At 37.5% G+C, this 17,836-nt stretch overlaps 2 protein-coding genes across 11 annotated transcripts in view; one reads left to right on the forward strand and one right to left on the reverse strand.

The window, feature by feature from the left end:
* ZAR1 (zygote arrest 1) overlaps positions 1–582 on the forward strand; it is a 1,440-nt gene extending 858 nt beyond the window's left edge. The window contains exons 2-5 of the mRNA XM_029962698.1: positions 5–37; positions 123–215; positions 285–359; positions 439–582. Coding sequence (XP_029818558.1) covers positions 5–37; positions 123–215; positions 285–359; positions 439–582 — 345 coding nt within the window. The remainder of the gene's footprint in view (positions 1–4; positions 38–122; positions 216–284; positions 360–438) is intronic.
* Positions 583–3,856: 3,274 nt separating this feature from the next.
* Positions 3,857–17,836, reverse strand: part of FRYL (FRY like transcription coactivator) — a 134,052-nt gene continuing 120,072 nt past the window's right edge. For 7 of the 10 annotated variants that reach the window (XM_018068951.2, XM_018068961.2, XM_018068941.2 and 4 more), the window contains 6 exons: positions 16,428–16,526; positions 12,179–12,247; positions 8,923–8,940; positions 7,847–7,957; positions 6,275–6,471; positions 3,857–5,938 (listed from right to left, as the gene is read on the reverse strand). In XM_018068951.2, coding sequence (XP_017924440.1) covers positions 5,680–5,938; positions 6,275–6,471; positions 7,847–7,957; positions 8,923–8,940; positions 12,179–12,247; positions 16,428–16,526 — 753 coding nt within the window. In that variant the 3' untranslated portion in view covers positions 3,857–5,679. The remainder of the gene's footprint in view (positions 5,939–6,274; positions 6,472–7,846; positions 7,958–8,922; positions 8,941–12,178; positions 12,248–16,427; positions 16,527–17,836) is intronic. The other 3 variants (XM_018068944.2, XM_018068970.1, XM_018068930.1) reach the window with 1 other exon arrangement.

Raw genomic sequence — 17,836 nt, forward strand, 5'->3', positions numbered from 1 at the left:
GGAGCCGTCGGCGGGCAAGACCCGCCTGCGCTTCCAGGTGAGGGGTGGCCGGGGGGGAGTGGAGCGGGGCCGGGCTGGCCCGGGAGGTGCCCGCCCCGTCGAGTAACTGTTGTCCCCGGCAGTTTCTGGAGCAGAAGTACGGGTACTACCACTGCAAGGCCTGCAACATCCGCTGGGAGAGCGCCTACGTCTGGTGCGTCCAGGGCACCAACAAGGTAGGGCTCGGATCGTCCCCGCGCGGCCCCCTCGCCGCCGCCCCCCTGCTGACTCCGGCCTCCCCCCAGGTCTATTTTCGGCAGTTCTGCCGGACCTGCCAGAAGTCCTACAATCCGTACCGTGTGGAGGATATCACCTGCCAGGTAAGGGACGCCCTCCCTGCCGCGGGCCGGGCGGCCCCTGGGTCTGGCCACCCTCCCCGACCGCCGCCTTCTCCCTCAGAGCTGCAAGCAGACGCGGTGCACCTGCCCCGTGAAGATGCGCCACGTGGATCCCAAGAGGCCCCACCGCCAGGACCTCTGTGGCAGATGCAAAGGGAAACGCCTCTCCTGTGATAGCACATTCAGTTTCAAATACATCATCTGAGTGGGATAGGGTTTTTTTTTGGTTTTGTTTAGGGCTCTTCTAGAAGACTGCAAGTAGAGCAGATTTTTTTTGTTGTTGGTATTGTTGAAGATACTTAGTGAGGTGTAGCTAGGAAAGCATGAAAATAAAAGTACTGCAAAGCATACTCAGATGATCAGGTGGGTTTGTGCTCAGCAGAGGGTGCATATTGCAAATTCTGTAACTTGCACAGGGGAAGAGCCCACAAGTGTTTTGTAAATCGGTGATGGTTTTGGAAGTACCTGGCTCAGGACCTTGTAGCATTTCAGGCGGATACAGTTTCTGTTACTGCTCCTACTCTTGAACTAGTCAAACACTTGAAGTTAACATCAAATCAACATCTACAGTAGTTAGTAGACCATCATTCATGAACTAAACACATAATAGTATTCACTTACTGTACCCACCTCTAGTCCATGTAGAAAGTATTCTGCACCTGTTTTTCATCACTAGAAAATGATTGAGAAAAGCTGTGTAAGAACTAGGTCACTCTTACTGGTACAGCTGGTCTGCATTTAGCTAAGCTGGTATTCTTGTCTGTAGACTAAAACCAAAGAAAGCTTTTCAGGGATAGTTTTCACAAAATGCTGAGGAACAGAGTCACTGATATTATAGTCTCATAGTAAATGTGTTGCTCATCTTTCTTGTGCAAGCTAATCAAGAGAAGTGACACTTCTGCCTGGCTTCTTCTTCAACTTGTAGATAAAGCACTAGAGCTGTGCACTTACTGGATTACACTTGAGGAGTTTGATCTAGTTATGGTTTAGATGCCTGCCACTAGGGAAGGATCAAACTCCCACACCCTTCTGGGGTTGGGTTTGCAACTAGGAATTGTATTCTTGGTGTTTGGTAGTAATGACAGAACCAGCACTGTTTACTCCCAGATAATGCTCTCTGTGGGCCGTTGGTGTTTTCAGTGGTGATGCCCTCTGTAGGGCCGTCATACTTCAGCAGTGTTACAAACTGACTGGGACTAACTACAGCATCACTATCTGAGCAGATTCAAAAGCTACTACAACCTACACTGCCACCCCCAGTCTACCCTTCAGCTAAGGAGTTGGGTAAACTTAGAGGAAAACATACTTTTCTGAGAATGCTACTGAACACTAATTTTGAAATAAAACACCATAATGCACAAAGCCTTTTGCAGGACTCTAGATGTAGCTTCTCTTTGAAAAGAGTGATTTATCTTGGTTATCACAAATTTGTCTACATCTGTACCTAGCTTACTTGAGACCACTGTTTTAAAGACTAAAGGGAGAACTATTCTGAGCCCATGCTGTACAGCAGCTTCAGGGCCAGGTGGTTTTGCATCTCCAAGTGGAAGCTAGTATATGGCTGGATAGGCAAACAGTATCCCTTGTACAAACATGTCTGTTTTGAGGGGCAGTGTTAATCCTATAGGCTTAACTCGTCTTGCTGTAAATTCCTGCTTTATTTCAATATACCCCTTGAACCTGCTGCAGTGACTAAGGCTTAATGCTTCAGTGACAATTTATTGCCAAGTAATTTTATTTATTCTTGCTGCGTTCATTATTATAGCAGCATGAGGCATTCTGGGAACAAGTAGACCTATCCGCTGCAGAGCAGAATACTGTTTTATTTCATACTTCTACCTGAAGTGTTTTTCCCTGTATGACAGTGAAAGTAAATATCCCTTGCTTTACCAGCTCACTCAGGCTTTCACAGCAAGTTTCATCCTTGCTCTGATCAACTTGAAAAGTACACCTGCCGCTGGGCAGTTTCCTGTAGGTGTGTGTGCCTTGTACTCACCTGTAGGTACTGTAATGAGCAGTGGCAAGTCTCCAGCTTGAGGAGGAATCAGTTGGGGCCCTCTCTGCAAGCCATCCAGCCACACTGCCTTAGCTTGCAGTTGCAGCTATGATCTAGGATGTCTTCTAACTTCTGAGCATATTCCCCTCTAAGGGTGTTCTTCAATACATTTTCCTATTTGCCTTCCCCATTCTAATGGTCTGTTCCTGATGGATGCAGTGAGAGCCTGATGGTGATGAATTTGTGCACATTGATAATGAGCCTGAGAACTGAAGCTCTGTGCCATGTCAGTATCAAATCATATGGCAATTAATGGCAATATGAGCAGTCAAGTGCTTCCTACTTTTACATGTATTCTCACAAGTGTTGCTTTGAGGTTTACTTGCTGTGAAAATGGTGACTCTTACGTGATTATTATCAGTAATAGCCCAAAGTGAAATTTAGTACAACTTCAGGGTTGTCATCCCCACTAAGCACAGCACTAAGCAGAGCAGCAGTTGGTTCTGCTTGATAAGATGTAAAACAGGCTGATGTGAACTTGGTGCTTCAGCAGCAACTTGTCCAAGCAAGCAGTTGATGAAGGCTCCCAGGGCAGGTAGCAGCAAAGAGCCACCCCTGCTTTCATTAGCTATTGCCAAGTTTTGTGACTTGGAGGAGTAGAGGGCAGTGGGCAGCCATATTAAACAAGTTTTCCTTTATCCTGTAGCATTCCTCAGTTCCATAGTAGCTCTACATGTCATCCCTCTTACAGAAATATATTCAATGCTTTTACTGCTAGATGCTAAAGTACAGTTCTGTATTTCTCTAGTTCCTTTTCAGTTTTACTGCCCTGTCATGTCCTTGACAGCACACACTGTGTGTCATGGGCACTGGTTCCCAGACTCAGCAAGAAAAAGGAAAGCAACTCCTGACCTATGTGATTATGCAAAGTGGAAAGAAACAGCCTTTGTGTTGCCAGTTCTTCAAAGATATCTTGAACTTGCCCTGTACGGCTTTTTCATGACGGGATTCTTTTGCACATGTTAGCTCAGTCAGTGCTATATTTGCTGCATCTTATTGGAGCTGTCTGATGTTTTGGTTTTTTTCTAGACAGCTTTACCATAGCTTCAATTTGGAACAGACCTGGCATCAGGTAATGCAGGGTGGCAGTTTATGCAGTAGTTGAGGAGTAATTTTTGAAAAGCTTCACAAAGTTAAAGCAATATCACACAGTCAGCTGGTGTTCTTCTGCTCCATTGGGCAGGTTCCACTAGCCATTATAAATGGAGAAAGATGTAAAGCATAAGGAATGACACATATGAATTCAGGTTTGAGTTTCATGAGAAATCCATTAACAGTTTCAGAAGATGCCTAGGAAAATGCTGCTGCAATGACAGGACATAAAAGGAAAAAACCATGACTTCAGGGCACCCAGGTTTCTGTTGTCAGTGTTTGGTCTGCTTGGCTAAAGTATTTAAACTCTAGCTTGTAAAAATACACAAAATGACAGATACAATGTCTTTTATTTTTACAAAAAAAGCTGGTAAAAGATGATGTAAATAAAAGTGTAATGTGCCCCTAAATAAAACTACTTATCCCTGGTAAATACTAATTAAATAATTAAGAACACCATCTACAGTACCACAAAACCATCAAAATAATTCAATTTTATCAGGGACAGGGAAAAAAAATACAGTGAATATGGATGTGCCTTGACCAGTTACAGAACTTGTTAGGATAACATAACTACTGTCAGCAGTCCAACAGTGTGCACAGTGCCTTCAATTAATGCATTTCAGCATAATTACATTTCTAGTGGGGTCTAATTCCCTCAAAAAGGCAGAGCTAAGAATTTCAATTCTACATTCTAAACTCTGGAATTAGAGCCCATTAAAAAAAAATCACAGTGGGTAAGAGATGTATATAAAAATACTGGGTGTTCCTTTCAAATCACAGGAATAGTGGGACTACATTCTTTTTTTCTGGTTTTTTTTTTTTTGTTTTTTTTTTTCTACAAAATGCTATTGGTTTCAACAGAATCCAGTTTGTTTTATGCTACAGACTTTGACACTGAACTATGAATATATTGCCTGTTTGCATGTTTTGGTAGTCAGTAATTTATTTTTTTTCTATATAGTCCCAATTCCTTAGGCTGCAGTTGAGTCATGAAGACGCATATACGTGCATTCAAACTCTTCAAACCCTGCAGACTACTCAGACTGCAAGTACTGGATGTGACTACCACGAGGGAACCCCCCTTCCCCTCATAGCTTTATACACCTACTGTTTTAACAGTGCATTGCACAAATTTACAAGAAAAATACTGGTTTTGCACTATACAGTTTCTAGAATATATACAGAATAAAATAAGTTAACTTCTAATGAGAATTGCTGATGGGCAGCATATATCTTTAATATACATTTTAAAGTCTCTGCAGGCAGCTACTTTTTGGTTAGTTGTTATCAATATTTGTAACATAAGCACTGGTCAGAGAACTGAGCAGCATTCCAATAAAGTTAACAGATATATTATTTCTTTTAGAAACACTGGGAAATCCCAGTTGAAAATATTATTAAATGTCCTAACATTTACACACTATGAGGATTAGATCTAATAAAATAAAATTTCTTCAAAAATAATCTTGCAGCTCTTTTAAGCATGCTCTGAGACCTTATTTAACAATCATCCATACCTTCAAAAAACAAACTGTCACATAGCCATACATTCTAACTCACACACATAATTTCCTTATTACAGACAACAAAAGCAAATAAAACACTGAGAAGTCAATGGTTTTTGCAGTCGTAAGTCATTCTACTCATGTTGGACTGCACATTCTTCATGACATTGCAAAGTGTCTCGTTAGGTATTAGTTGATGATTATATCTACTACTGCTGGAAAAGCCAGGAAGCCTTGCAGGTCTTCAGCCAAAATAAACCAGCCTTGATTTTAGCATCATCCCACCTGCGATACTGATTCAACCCGTAGAGGCTGTTACTGCAAATATCATTTAGAGTTCTGTTACAACAGAAAATAATGCATATGTATGCATTACATTTAAGCCCTTTTCCTTTCATGTAGTTTTTATAGATAAATTTAATAAAAAAATACTACTGCCACACAGGCTGCTGTGTAGAAAGAGCAGTCAAGTAGGATGTTCACTTCAATTTTCAGATTTTTACTTCTGATGAAACAGTTTCTTGCTGTGATAAAATTGTGTTGGTTGTCAGGATTGCTGGAAGCTTGTTTTTATGTTTTTCATGAAAGGTGCTCAATAATAGTCTGAAGTGTCATCATCATCAGTTCTTTTCTAAATGACAGCTGTTCAGAATCCAGTGCTCACAAGATTTATTCCTGGCCTGATCTTCCCTAGAAGCTGATAGGATTGCACCATGCGTAGAGACTCTCGAATTTCTAGATTAAGTTCCATCAGCTTTGAGCTGGCCTCAGACATGTCTTGGTTGGAGCCTACAACTGCGAAGCTGCCGGTCTGGCCAAGCGTCTGGTGACGGAAATATATGTGCAGCAGTGTTTGAACTGGGTCATCTTCAGAACTGCCAAAGATGTCGTGGGGCCAAATAGATCTGTAAACACACAAATATGGATTTAAACATTAAAAAAATTACATGTTTACATATTCTTATTCTTTAAACAGACACTTGAACAGAAGACATCGGAAAATGCAAGAGAAATGTTTCTTCTGTAGAGTCCTGATAATTAACTATCATTTCTAAAGAACAAGTACTAGTATTGCTTTTTTTTTTTTTAAATTGCAAGAGCTTTAATGAAACAACAGTGCTTGTCCTTTTCAGAAAGGACATCCAGCAAGAGCTGAGAAAAACCTGGAATAGTGCCTATCCCTGTTTTTAATTTAAAAAGGTCCACTAAGAAACAACTGAAAGCAATCCTTAAGCACTTACCTGAAAGCCTTGACCTGTGCTACAGCTGACACAAACTCCTTGTTTCTCAGGGTTTCTATGAGAGAGTGAATAGCTGTTTCTGTGCTAGCTTGGGAAGCCTCTGCAATTTCAACTTCTTCAATACCACTGTCAGACGCAGCCTCAGCCTCTTTCAGACAGCTCTCCAAAACAGCAAGTTCTTCGGACATGTTTATGACCTAAAACAAGTATAAGTTACCTTTTCTTGTTTAAACTATTTTCAGCCAATTTAATTTTCAGCAGATCAGATTTACATTCCTCCCCTTTACATTAATAAATGAGAAACAGAAAAAGTACACCCAAATATTTGCTGCAGTTGTTCAAGTATATAGTTAATTTAATGTAATGGCCCAAGCGTCCATGTCAGGTATTTGGGCTTTCCCCCAATGAAGTTTCCTTCCTAGTTCTTTTAAAATTAATTTCAAAAAACACATTTCTTTTCCCCTACGTTACTTAATAACAAACTGACAAGAAAAGTTAAACACTACAGAAAAGTACAGGAATGGTGTTACTACAAGGACAGCTTAAATATGGAGAAAAAATCAAGAAGACTGGTAACCCAGCCAAGGAATTGTAATACAGCCTGTATATAATAATACTATCTTTGGCTTTAGCACCAGTGCATGAGTAAAACACAAGGGCATCTCTCAGAACATGATTCTGCATCTGACTAAGTTAGGCAAGAAGTGGGACTGCTGTGATGCCAACCTTCCACAACATTCTTCACATAGAAAAAAACTTATTTGCAGTCTCTACAAAAATCTGAAAATACAAGTGAGGAACGTACTATTTTTTTTTTCCGAAGCTACTCATAAGCCAAAGACTCTCACCCAGCTTTTTCATTTTCCTCCCTACTATATCAAGTAAGACCCAGCCTATTTTTTTTCCTGCTACCTCTGTTTATTGCATTCCAGAGCCAGAGGAGAACTTTCAGAAGATATTATTAATAGCATAATGCATACAGATTAACTCAATTAACTTCACGTACGTACCACATGCACAGCTGAAGGACACCTTTTACTTCTGAAGTTACTACAACTAAAAATCAGGCATAAAACATCTAGAACATGCTACTAACTGTGCTTGGGATGGGAACTCAGGTTGCAGAGGAATTGCATGGTGGCTGCAGTGACACAGTTAAATAAATCAGTTGGTAGCAAATGATGGTGTTTGTAATAGGAAACACCAGGATGATGGAAAGGGGCTTTGTCACAGAACGCTGTTGAGTGCAGTTGATAAGCCTTGATTGTAGCTTGATTAGAATACACCAGGAGCACTACTGAAATATTTAAAATCCTCATCACTGGACTCCCTGCATTCCTGTTTTTTTAAGAGCTTTGAAGATGTACAAAAATCAACACAGATAATTGAACATCTCAGAAAGTTCTTGTAAGGTCTACTTAAATCTCTTAATAATTGGCTATAAAACAGCTGGTACCCTCCTCTAGTTTCTAAAAAGATGTCCCACTGATGAAAATGTTATCCAAGTGTATTTTAAATTGTTTGACTTTAAAATGTCAACAATTACAAGCTAAATGGCATGATTTTCATTACCTCTGCTTCTTTTTTGATTGTTTTTACTTGACTGATGAGTTTGCAATAGGCTTGGAACAGAAGCAGCAACTGAAAATGCAACTTGTATAGCCTCCGACACAACTCCAGCTCCTACAAAAGTAAACAACATTGTTATAGTGAGGAAGTGAAAAACTTCTACTATCCAATACAAGAAACAATAAGTCACAACTTCTTCAGTATAGAATGAGCAAAATTAGAAGTAGTTACTTGGTTACTAAAGAAAATGCCAAAAATGTTCAAACTAACATAGCAAGAAGCTAATGAAAAGCAGGTGAAAGCTTCATTGAGTTCTAGATTTACAGGTAGCCCCTCTCACACAGATTTAAAGTTTATGTTTTAGTATGTTGCATTTCCAAGAAGGGGCATAGGGTGGAATGTGAAGTGATTCAAAAAGCATTTTGAAATGTCTGGATCATTTCAAGATTTCATATCTTAAAAACAAGACAGTGTTTCATAGATCACTTTTATTATTGATATTTTACTGTTTTAAATTCAAAATCTAATATCCATAAGAAGCAGTTGTGGTCTGTAAGTATGGAGTCTTTCATAACCATGAGTATTTGTATTGTAAGCACAGTATATAACCTGGCCCTTAGCTTACACTGCCTGACGAATAAGGGGAGAATAATTCCATTCCTGGAGGCAAGAATAATGTTTCCTTTATAAAAGATAGCCTTTATTCTATTTTAGAAAATACCATGTCATATATTCTTAAGGAAATGAAATAGCAGCATTAACTTATACACTGTCTTGGTTCCATTTTTATGCATCTAAAACACTAGTCAAAAGTGCAGACAGTGTTAATACTGCTTTACATACAGACATAAAAGCTACTGCTGATGGAATAATCTTTATAATGTTCTACTATCTATGGGATCCTATTATCTACAAAGGACCAACAGCTCAATGGGTTAGATGATGCAAAATTCAAGCACACAGCATTTCTATAATAGTCTATGACAAGACACCATTATTTCACAAATGGACGAGACAGATGGACACAATTTGGTGACTGGCATGATTAAGTATTTGATAAATCAAGAACCATCACTTACTGCTAGAATTTCCATTTGCTAAGCAAGAAGATGAGCAGGTCACAAAAATACAAAGAAAGAAAAAAGAGCAAGAATTAGTGTAGGAAATAATTTTAATTAGGGTAAAAGATGTCCCAGGTAAAATGGAGGAAGAAATACAAGTAACATGCTCCAAATACACCCTGAATGTTAAAAGTTAATAGACTGAATTTGAGATGAAACTACTTGCTGCTATAATTAAAGATAGATAGCATTGGCTTTGATGTCCCACAGCATAAGTAACACATAACCCTGGTCTTTATACATTGTGTAGTCTGAAAGGTCACAAATTTAAGGTAATCAAAATCAAAGACATTTAGGTCTGGACATCTGTACAATGCTTCTTACTTGTTCTGTACCACTAGAGTTTAAGCACAAATAATGCCTTTCAAAATTTGAAATATAATGTTAATTTAAATTCTGAATTCAGTTTAGAAAATTCCTGGCTTTGCTAAACTCAATTCTCAACACCTCTGAGAGATTTCTGTAATGTAATTGCACTTGGTTTTTAAAAGCTATTTCAGAAAAATGTTTGGGAAAGAAGGAAAATCATCAGAAAATATATTTGTCAGACTTAGGGACATGAACTTCACTTCTGTGCTTTGTACAGCACTAAGTGTGTTGATGGCATTTAAGCACATACAGTGGTCACAGCAAACCAAATGACAGAATATCCTGATTTGGAAGGAACCCACAAGAATCATGAAAGTCCAACTCCTTGCCCTGCACAGACAGCCCCACTGGACCCACACCATGTACCTGAGAGCGAAACATATGGAGATGCAACAGACAGAAGCAGTTGAGCTTTACTAAGCACATGATTGTACATGATGTGTATAATAAATTATATACTATGTGATGAACAGGCTATAACAGGCTGTAACATTGCATGTTTGTGTTACACTGCATGTTTTTTTTCTGCACTCTGTGCTATTATATACACAGCACAATTATTATACAAGCAAAAACTTCTGATGCACAGAACACTGAAGATTTTGAACAGCTAAAGTCACCATGAATTTGATGAGTAACTTTAATGAAGCACAGAGAATCAGATTTGAGAAATGGCAGGGTTGACTATTTAATAATTTTAGTCATTAAGTTCCAGTGTTCTTAAAGCCAAGTCTCATTATTACTGTAAGCCATAATTAATCTCTTTCCTCCAACACCTTGATAGCGATGTTTTAAAAATTCAAGAGAGGTTTTCTTTTAAAAATGTCTTTGTGCTGCTTCAGTGTTTTTCACATACATGCTTACTTGAGAAATAATCTGATTTTTCTACCTGCCTGTCCTGTAGAAACAGTCTAGCCAGAGTCCAGGTGCATTCTTTCAGGCTTGTGTGTACTAATAGCAAGAACTGAATAATTAGATTTACTTGCAAGTCTGCTGGCAATGCACAAGCCAGAACAGAATTAATCTCACTATTTCTTAGCTGTAAGAACCACAGTGCTAAAAATTAGTAAGAAAATCTTATTTGTGTTAGTGAATGAAAAATATCTGTTCTCCTGAGCAAATTTAGAACTTCTGTAAATAGTGTGTATTTATGAAGCAGGATAAGAGGACTCTGCCTTCTCAATGGACACTATATATTAAAATGATTTTAGCTGAACCTGCGAGTACAAGCAGCACATAAAGAATTACCAGCATGCCCCGCAGGCTAGGACTGAAAACCAAAATGAAAACAGGTCCCCAAAAATAATCAGTGTGAACGGTCACATAAATGCTTTTTCAGAGGCTATCTTCAAACCCTGCAGAAACTGGGAAGAACAAGCAAAACTGCCTCACTTGGAATCCTGGATTTTCTCTGTACAAGCTATTTGAAAGCCTGCATGTTGCTTTTCTTCCATTTCTGAGTTTCCCTAGCTATACAGTGGGAACAGTAACATTTACCTTCACAGTTTCTTGGTGTATATAAACAGCATTATAAATATGGACTGAAATACATAAATGCTGCTTTTTTTATTAATATATAGAACATTTACTGTATTGTAGTAGTAAATGTTGCTTCCTATTTCTAAACACGTACCTGTCAGTATACAAAGATTTAAACCAAGTGTAAAATGCACTAATACTGTGTGTTCATAGGCAAGACAAAAATCCTTGCAAATGGTAGCAAATTATTTTGCTGGTTTTGCATTACCTATACTTGTATGCATGATTTCTTTTTTAAATGTGCAACTTCAATGCAGTAAAAAAATCAACAGCATATTATCACGTTTCGCTATTCTAAAAATTCAGGTGCATTTTGTGATTAAATTAAAACAACCCAAACATATATATATATATGACAGCAAAAGAAAACTGTATAAAAGAAAAAATAGTCCAAAGACACCACAGACATTTATGTTGCTGAAGACTATATTTTTAGCAGCAGAAACATGACCAAGTGCATCAATGAATAAAGTTGAATAAAATAAATAAAATTCCTCCTTTCTTAGCTTGGATTTGGGATATTTGCAAAAGATAAGTTCATCTGGTACCTGCAATTCTACTTTCTTACATCTTTCACTGTTCTTATTACAGGACTTAAGATGGCAGATTCCTTGTACCTACTAATGTCAGTTTTTGGATTTGCTTTTTTACCAACAGTGTCAATATTATGCAGCTATTCTATATTAAAATAAAAACAGTCCTAGTCCACTTGGGGAAAAGCCATCACTTACCACAGCAATTAGTAATATTAACATGGATGACTGCCATGCAAATACATAGAAAATATTCAACTAGTATTAATAGGTTACTGCACCTATTGTTAGATGACATCTTGAGAAGTGTTTTGTGAGCTTTTAGTCATACTCTTACTTTACTCCCTGTTCCTTTTCACCCTAATAATGGCTCCAGAAAGGTCTTATGTATTTATATATTACTAATTATATTAAATTCTGTAGAGGTTTTTGGGTAGGACTGTTTATCTGAGCATATAATTAGAATGCTAATCTTTTTTCCTTCTAGAAACAGCAGCAGAAAAGCAGACTTGCTAGTACACAGATGGTATCTAGTCTGCTTATCTACTCAGTGTTATTAAGTCTAGAACCCAAGGTTGCCAACTTTTATTAAAAAGACCTGTTTTTATTAGACTACCACTTCATAAGATTCTGAGTTTCCAAAAGATAGGATGATAACTGAAATGAAAAGCTTTTCATGCATTTTTAATCTCTCTACAAATATTGGAATTTTTGTGCAATAATGATGTTTTTTTAATGTCATATCCTGAGACTCACAAATGACGTACACCTACCTGGGCATCTGTGTTAGTGCCATGAATACCATCATCAGTACCAAATGTTCTTTTGCAATCTTCTAGCCACTGCAAAATAAATATAATCAAGATTAAACATCTTCTGAAACAGAGCAAACTGAAGACTGTGCTAAAACCGTGTAATACATTTCATCAAGTCTTGCACATTCTTGGATTACATGAAAAATTGTGATATGAAATCAATTGTTTACCAGTGCTGTTTGCAGTAATGATATCCACTCTGATATATCACTTGTATTTTTTTATTGTGTCCCTTCTGTTGTAAATTTCCTTCCTTATCCAAGATGGAGATAGTACACTTCAGCATAAATACTAACCCCCCTTTGGATACTGTTGCAGTGAGACGTGTGGGAGGGTGGAGGCAGAAACATCCCTTTTATTACATGAGATCATATTTTCTCTTTACTTGCTGCACAAGGTTTACCCCAACATAATTTATCAGCATTTAAAACATAGCACTAATTCACATTAGAGAGAAAGACTGTTCTATTTCTTCTGACTGCTTTAGAAATGGAAGGAAATAGAGCTCTCCTGTGTAAGTAGATGCAAGTGCAGGTTTACTGGATGGAAAGAAAAAACCCAAATGCTCAATCCGAGTTTAGCATCACCTCCAGTTCATACAAGCCAAGGAAATGAAGTATTCTTGCATTACACAATGTGAACCTGCAGATTCCACTCAGGGCTGTATTTAACCCCATTTCCTATAGCAGACAACAAGTTTATTAATTTCAGTGGGCAATCTTTTCTACCTTTACCCAATCATGCAAATTTATCAAAAACTAACCTCCATGTGTACTGGCATTCACATGAATATCGTGTTACTATAAAGCATTTAGAGAGTCAACTATGTTCTTGGACAATACAACCTGATCACCTCATTGACACAGTGCCCAGCATATTTTTCTGTACTCTGTAAACAACTGCAAGCATGAGGTAATTTGTGTGTTACTGAAATGAGAATGTATCATATTGAGATAAAGTGCAAAATATCTTCTGAAATGAATAACAGCCTCTATACATCCAAGGAAAAATAATTTAGCATACTGTGTGTGTTTGATATCTTGAGTCTCAGAGGAAATCTTAGTGACCTTTTTCTAACCTCTGTCTGATGCAAGAAAAAGAAAAATGTGATTTCCCATCTGCTCAATTTAATAAAGGTTACTTAGTGAATTAACTAGGCCTGTGTGCTTATCAAGAGGAGAAATGGAATTCTCTAAACACCATGGTGTCAGTTCCAATTAGTGACATGGATACCAACATACACAGCAAATCTCATTTTACCTTTATCAGACAGCATCCATCAGTAAGGATGGAATAGGTTTGCACTGGAACAAATAATATCAGCAACTGGGAAGTTAGTATTTATTTTCACACACTGCCCTTTTAAGATCTTTTTTAAATCTTAAAACCAGTCTGAATAAAGGGTGTGCCCAGAATGCTATGATAGGCATATAACTTTATATTTTTTATTACATTTATCTGATTCAGTATCCTTGTCCCTAATACACACATGAGTCAAAGCAGTTCCCTTGCAAGAAAACAGAATAGCTCCAAAAAGGTAACAAAATTAATTTGCTAAGAATTTTTACAGAATATCCGTTCAGCACGGCAGAAAGACCTAAATTTTCTCTTTGGGAACAGCAGTAGATTGTGTGACAAAATAACCTTCTTTATATGTTTGCTTTACATAAATTTATGTTTTCCCCATATATCTCCTACAAAGATATAGGGTGAAGTGTTGCTGAAAGCAAAACACAGGGAAGTCTGGGATTGCTCTTGATCATAGCACAGGCTGGTTTGCCAGAATAACCCCTAAACAGATGTGCTAAACCATACCCTGTACAATAGGTACCTTTCTGTCTTAGCTTGGTACATAGGTAAGAGTTTCAAGCAACTGCAGCCCAAGCCTCTTACTTTTTCAATCTGATTCATGTGAATGCTAGTACTCCACACAGCACAACAAACATCATCTATTAAAGTTTAAAACAACAAGTTTCATTGAAGAAGTTAACATACAGAACTTTCCAGTGGTTGATTCTAGAGGATACCAGATTAACATGCAAGTTACATTTATTTAACTATCTGTTAATTTATATTTACTTTATTATATAGCAGCCAAACCACTTAGTTTGACCATTTTCCTGCATGTTTCTATGAAAAAAGCAAGGATCTGCAATAAGCTCATTAAGCATTTTGCCTTAATACTTTCAGATTGAATAGGATACATAGCACAATTGTCTGCAACAACAGAAATTCAGATTTTACTTCAGGAAGTCTCGCTGAATCACTCCCTATACTCTGCTTAAGAGGACAGAATAAAAAACCAAATAAAATCTAAAAAGGAGCTTTGGAAAAGTCTTAGTCTGCATGTGCTATATAACAGACACACCAAAAAATAAGGACCAACAGCTAAAGAAATACTTTTAAAAAGTTTTAGAAACATTAATTATCTGAGATAATTAGTCACTACTTTTAAATCAACATGCTCAATAAACAGTTAAATAATGCATGAAATTATCTAAATGACATTCTATCAAGAGTCAGAGAGGATTGGTGAAAGCTAAAAGTTTCTTCTTCTGCAGTACTGCTGCTTTCTATTTATAAATTATTAAATAAAAAGAATACCCTAACAAAATGTTCTCAGTTATTTCAGAACAATTCCTTTCACCCTTTGAACCTTCTTCCTGCTCCAGTCACTCACAAATCCTGTGGCAGAAGACAGGCTGACCACAGAAACATGTTACTGGACTCTCTTTTGACAGCTCCACTACAGAAAAACAACACTCCTTCACTATGATATAATGACAGAGGCCATCAAACTGATACCCATATTTGTTTACCTAGTAAAATAAAATACAAAGAAGTTCTTATGTTGATATGATACACAGCAGTGCAAAATCAGCTAAAAATACATTTAGTGAATTCATGGCCATCTGAAAGGGAAGTAATTTAAGTCGTCATACTTTGACAAATCAACCAAACAATACCATTTATTATTGCTATGATAAATAAGGCTGAAAAGTTTATGTAAAATTCCTCCATGTTTGTATAGTCATCGTTCTAAGTACACACACGAGTCCCTTTTTACTCTGCCTCAAATCTTCATGTCTGACTGTGGGGTAAATCATTAGCCTCTCTGTGCCTCCGTGCTGCTCTCTAAAATGAGGAATAAAATACATCATTTTCTCTTAGGAATGCTGACAGCATTACGCATAGGAGATTGCCAGACATTAAATATTACATCAAGGAAAATAATGTTAGTCATTAGATGAGAACTTTGTTTCTGATTAAGCCTACAATGCAAAATGTACCTCACTATATTAGATCAAATAAATTGTTATTACCACAGAACAAGGCAAAAAAATGCAGCAACTCTTTAGCAGAAATGCTGGCCTGGATCCTAGAAGCAGTTTATCTACACTAACAGGGCTGTGTGGCATACTTTAGCATTGGTTTCAAGGAAACTGTGTTTCTTTAAAGATCCTTTCCACAAAAAAGTGGATGTCTAGTCTATTCAACAGATAAGCTGTCAGCACCCTTTGCAAGGTAGAGGCCATAATTTCCTAATAAACTCAGCATGATCAAGAAACATGGAGTCACTCGTGCTGCAAAATACAGCTCTGCTAAGATATCACAGCTTGAATTCTGGTTCTGTTTTGCATCATTTAAACTTGCCTATACAGCTGTTGTCACAGCCTCACAGGCTGCTGAGATCAGTAAAATTCAGCATGTTCAAGTTTTCCCAGGAATCATCATCTCTACAACAAAAGCTCATATATTCTCTCTCTCCATCTATTTGCAAAACTGATTATAGATTTCTTTTGGCTCTTGAAATAGAAATCTTACCTGTTTCAGTTTTCTGAAGTTAATATCTTACTTTCTGAACTTCACACTAATGTTCACAAAAACAAATACACAGACCCTTGCTACAGAAATTTTCAACTTTGCGGTTCTTGGGAAAAAGGATATAACTACCTACAAATACCTTGAAAACTAAACTGTATTATTCTAAACAACTGACATAAACGTCAGCCTCAATGAGATCTACCTGTAAGATGAGCCCTAAATTTATGCATCTACATATGACATAGCTGTTTAAGCCCCCATTACTGTCAGAAATGTTTTCCCACAGTTTACTTTTAGAAACCTGTGTTGAGAGATAAGGACCTATAACGATTTCTTGATAAGTAGGTTCTAATATTTTTGTTTTGAAATGTAAGAGACTCACCTGTTCTGCTGCCTCTCTTTTGACATTATAGGTATCCAAGTGTTCTTGGAGCTCCAGAACACTGAACTTCAATGTTTCTAGCAGGCCACAAGACAGTAGCTGGAAGATAAAAGCAATCACTTCTGAAGCCATGGAACATCTAACTATATAGTTAATATCTAAACTATATAATACGAAATCCCAAGTCCACATTTGGAAAAACAAATTAAATTAACTGGGTACACATCATTTGTGATACCTTTGAGTAAGTGAAATAACACATGTGACGGTATATGTTAAATCACTGAAAAAAAGTTTTGATTCCAAAATAAGAAGAGCAGTACCTAGTTAACATCTGAAAGAGATTTCAAAGCGATTTTTAGATCTTTCATAAAAAAGAACATTTGATACATTACACACCACTGGTGTAAGTAAAACAGTCTGTAGCAGGAAAAAAAGGTACTGCTGCTAGTGTGCTCCTACAGCAACCTAAGGAGCATCCACTGAGGGTTACTTGCCCTTTTCAGCATACAAACTATACTACCAGCAAAGGCTTCTTCAGTCTATAGGAACCAGAACTGTCAAAGCAAGAACTGCTGGATATTTGAAGAATTTTCTACCAGTAATGACTTTCTCTTTTACAGCATGGTTTCAAAATCCCTTTTTCCCCCAGGGGCTGCCGCCTCAGCTTTGTTCCACAACATTTCTCCCTGTAGTTTTATTTTCACTTAGGTTTTTCTTCTTAATCCTTCTCCTGCCACTTCCTGTAATAAACACGCCTCTAATATGATGCTTCCTTCCTCACATTGGTCATCCCTTGCACACATTAAGAGCTCTGTACTTTATCAGTGAGAAGTGATCTGACAAGCAGGTTCATTTCAATTAAATTATTTGGAAAGAAAAGATTTATTTACACAGTACTTGTTAATGTAACAACACTACTGTGTGTATGTGCATACATATGCACGTACACAAACACACAAGTCTATATACTTATATGCATATATGTTATATTCCTTATTCCTTTTAATACTTGTATTTTTATATATGTATTTACTTATTTATTTTTTAAAATACACATACTGTTCTAGATAGACACTAATGTAACTCTTCTTGTGGCTTCTTATCCCAAACAAATTTCTTTTTTTTTGTTAATTTGGTTAATTTCTACTGCTTTAAAGTGGCCTAAGTTAAACAAAAGACATTAACATGCGGTTCCCTTGAAACACACTCTCTGTGTTATGCTTTTTAAGTCCTCATATTCTTAAGTGAGAATGTAAGAGTTGCCCCTCAGCACCAAGGTAGAAAAAGGTCAGGAGAAGACTCCCACACTGGGTCAAGGCCAAACATCCATCTACCTCAGCCCTGCAGCTGACAATGTCTAATGGCAGCTGCATAGAGAAGGGCAAGCATGTGGTGACCCACCTACC

The sequence above is a fragment of the Manacus vitellinus genome, unplaced genomic scaffold (genome assembly GCF_001715985.3).
Source record: "Manacus vitellinus isolate BGI_N305 unplaced genomic scaffold, ASM171598v3 scaffold_0_pilon, whole genome shotgun sequence".
Classification (NCBI taxonomy): Eukaryota; Metazoa; Chordata; class Aves; order Passeriformes; family Pipridae; genus Manacus; species Manacus vitellinus.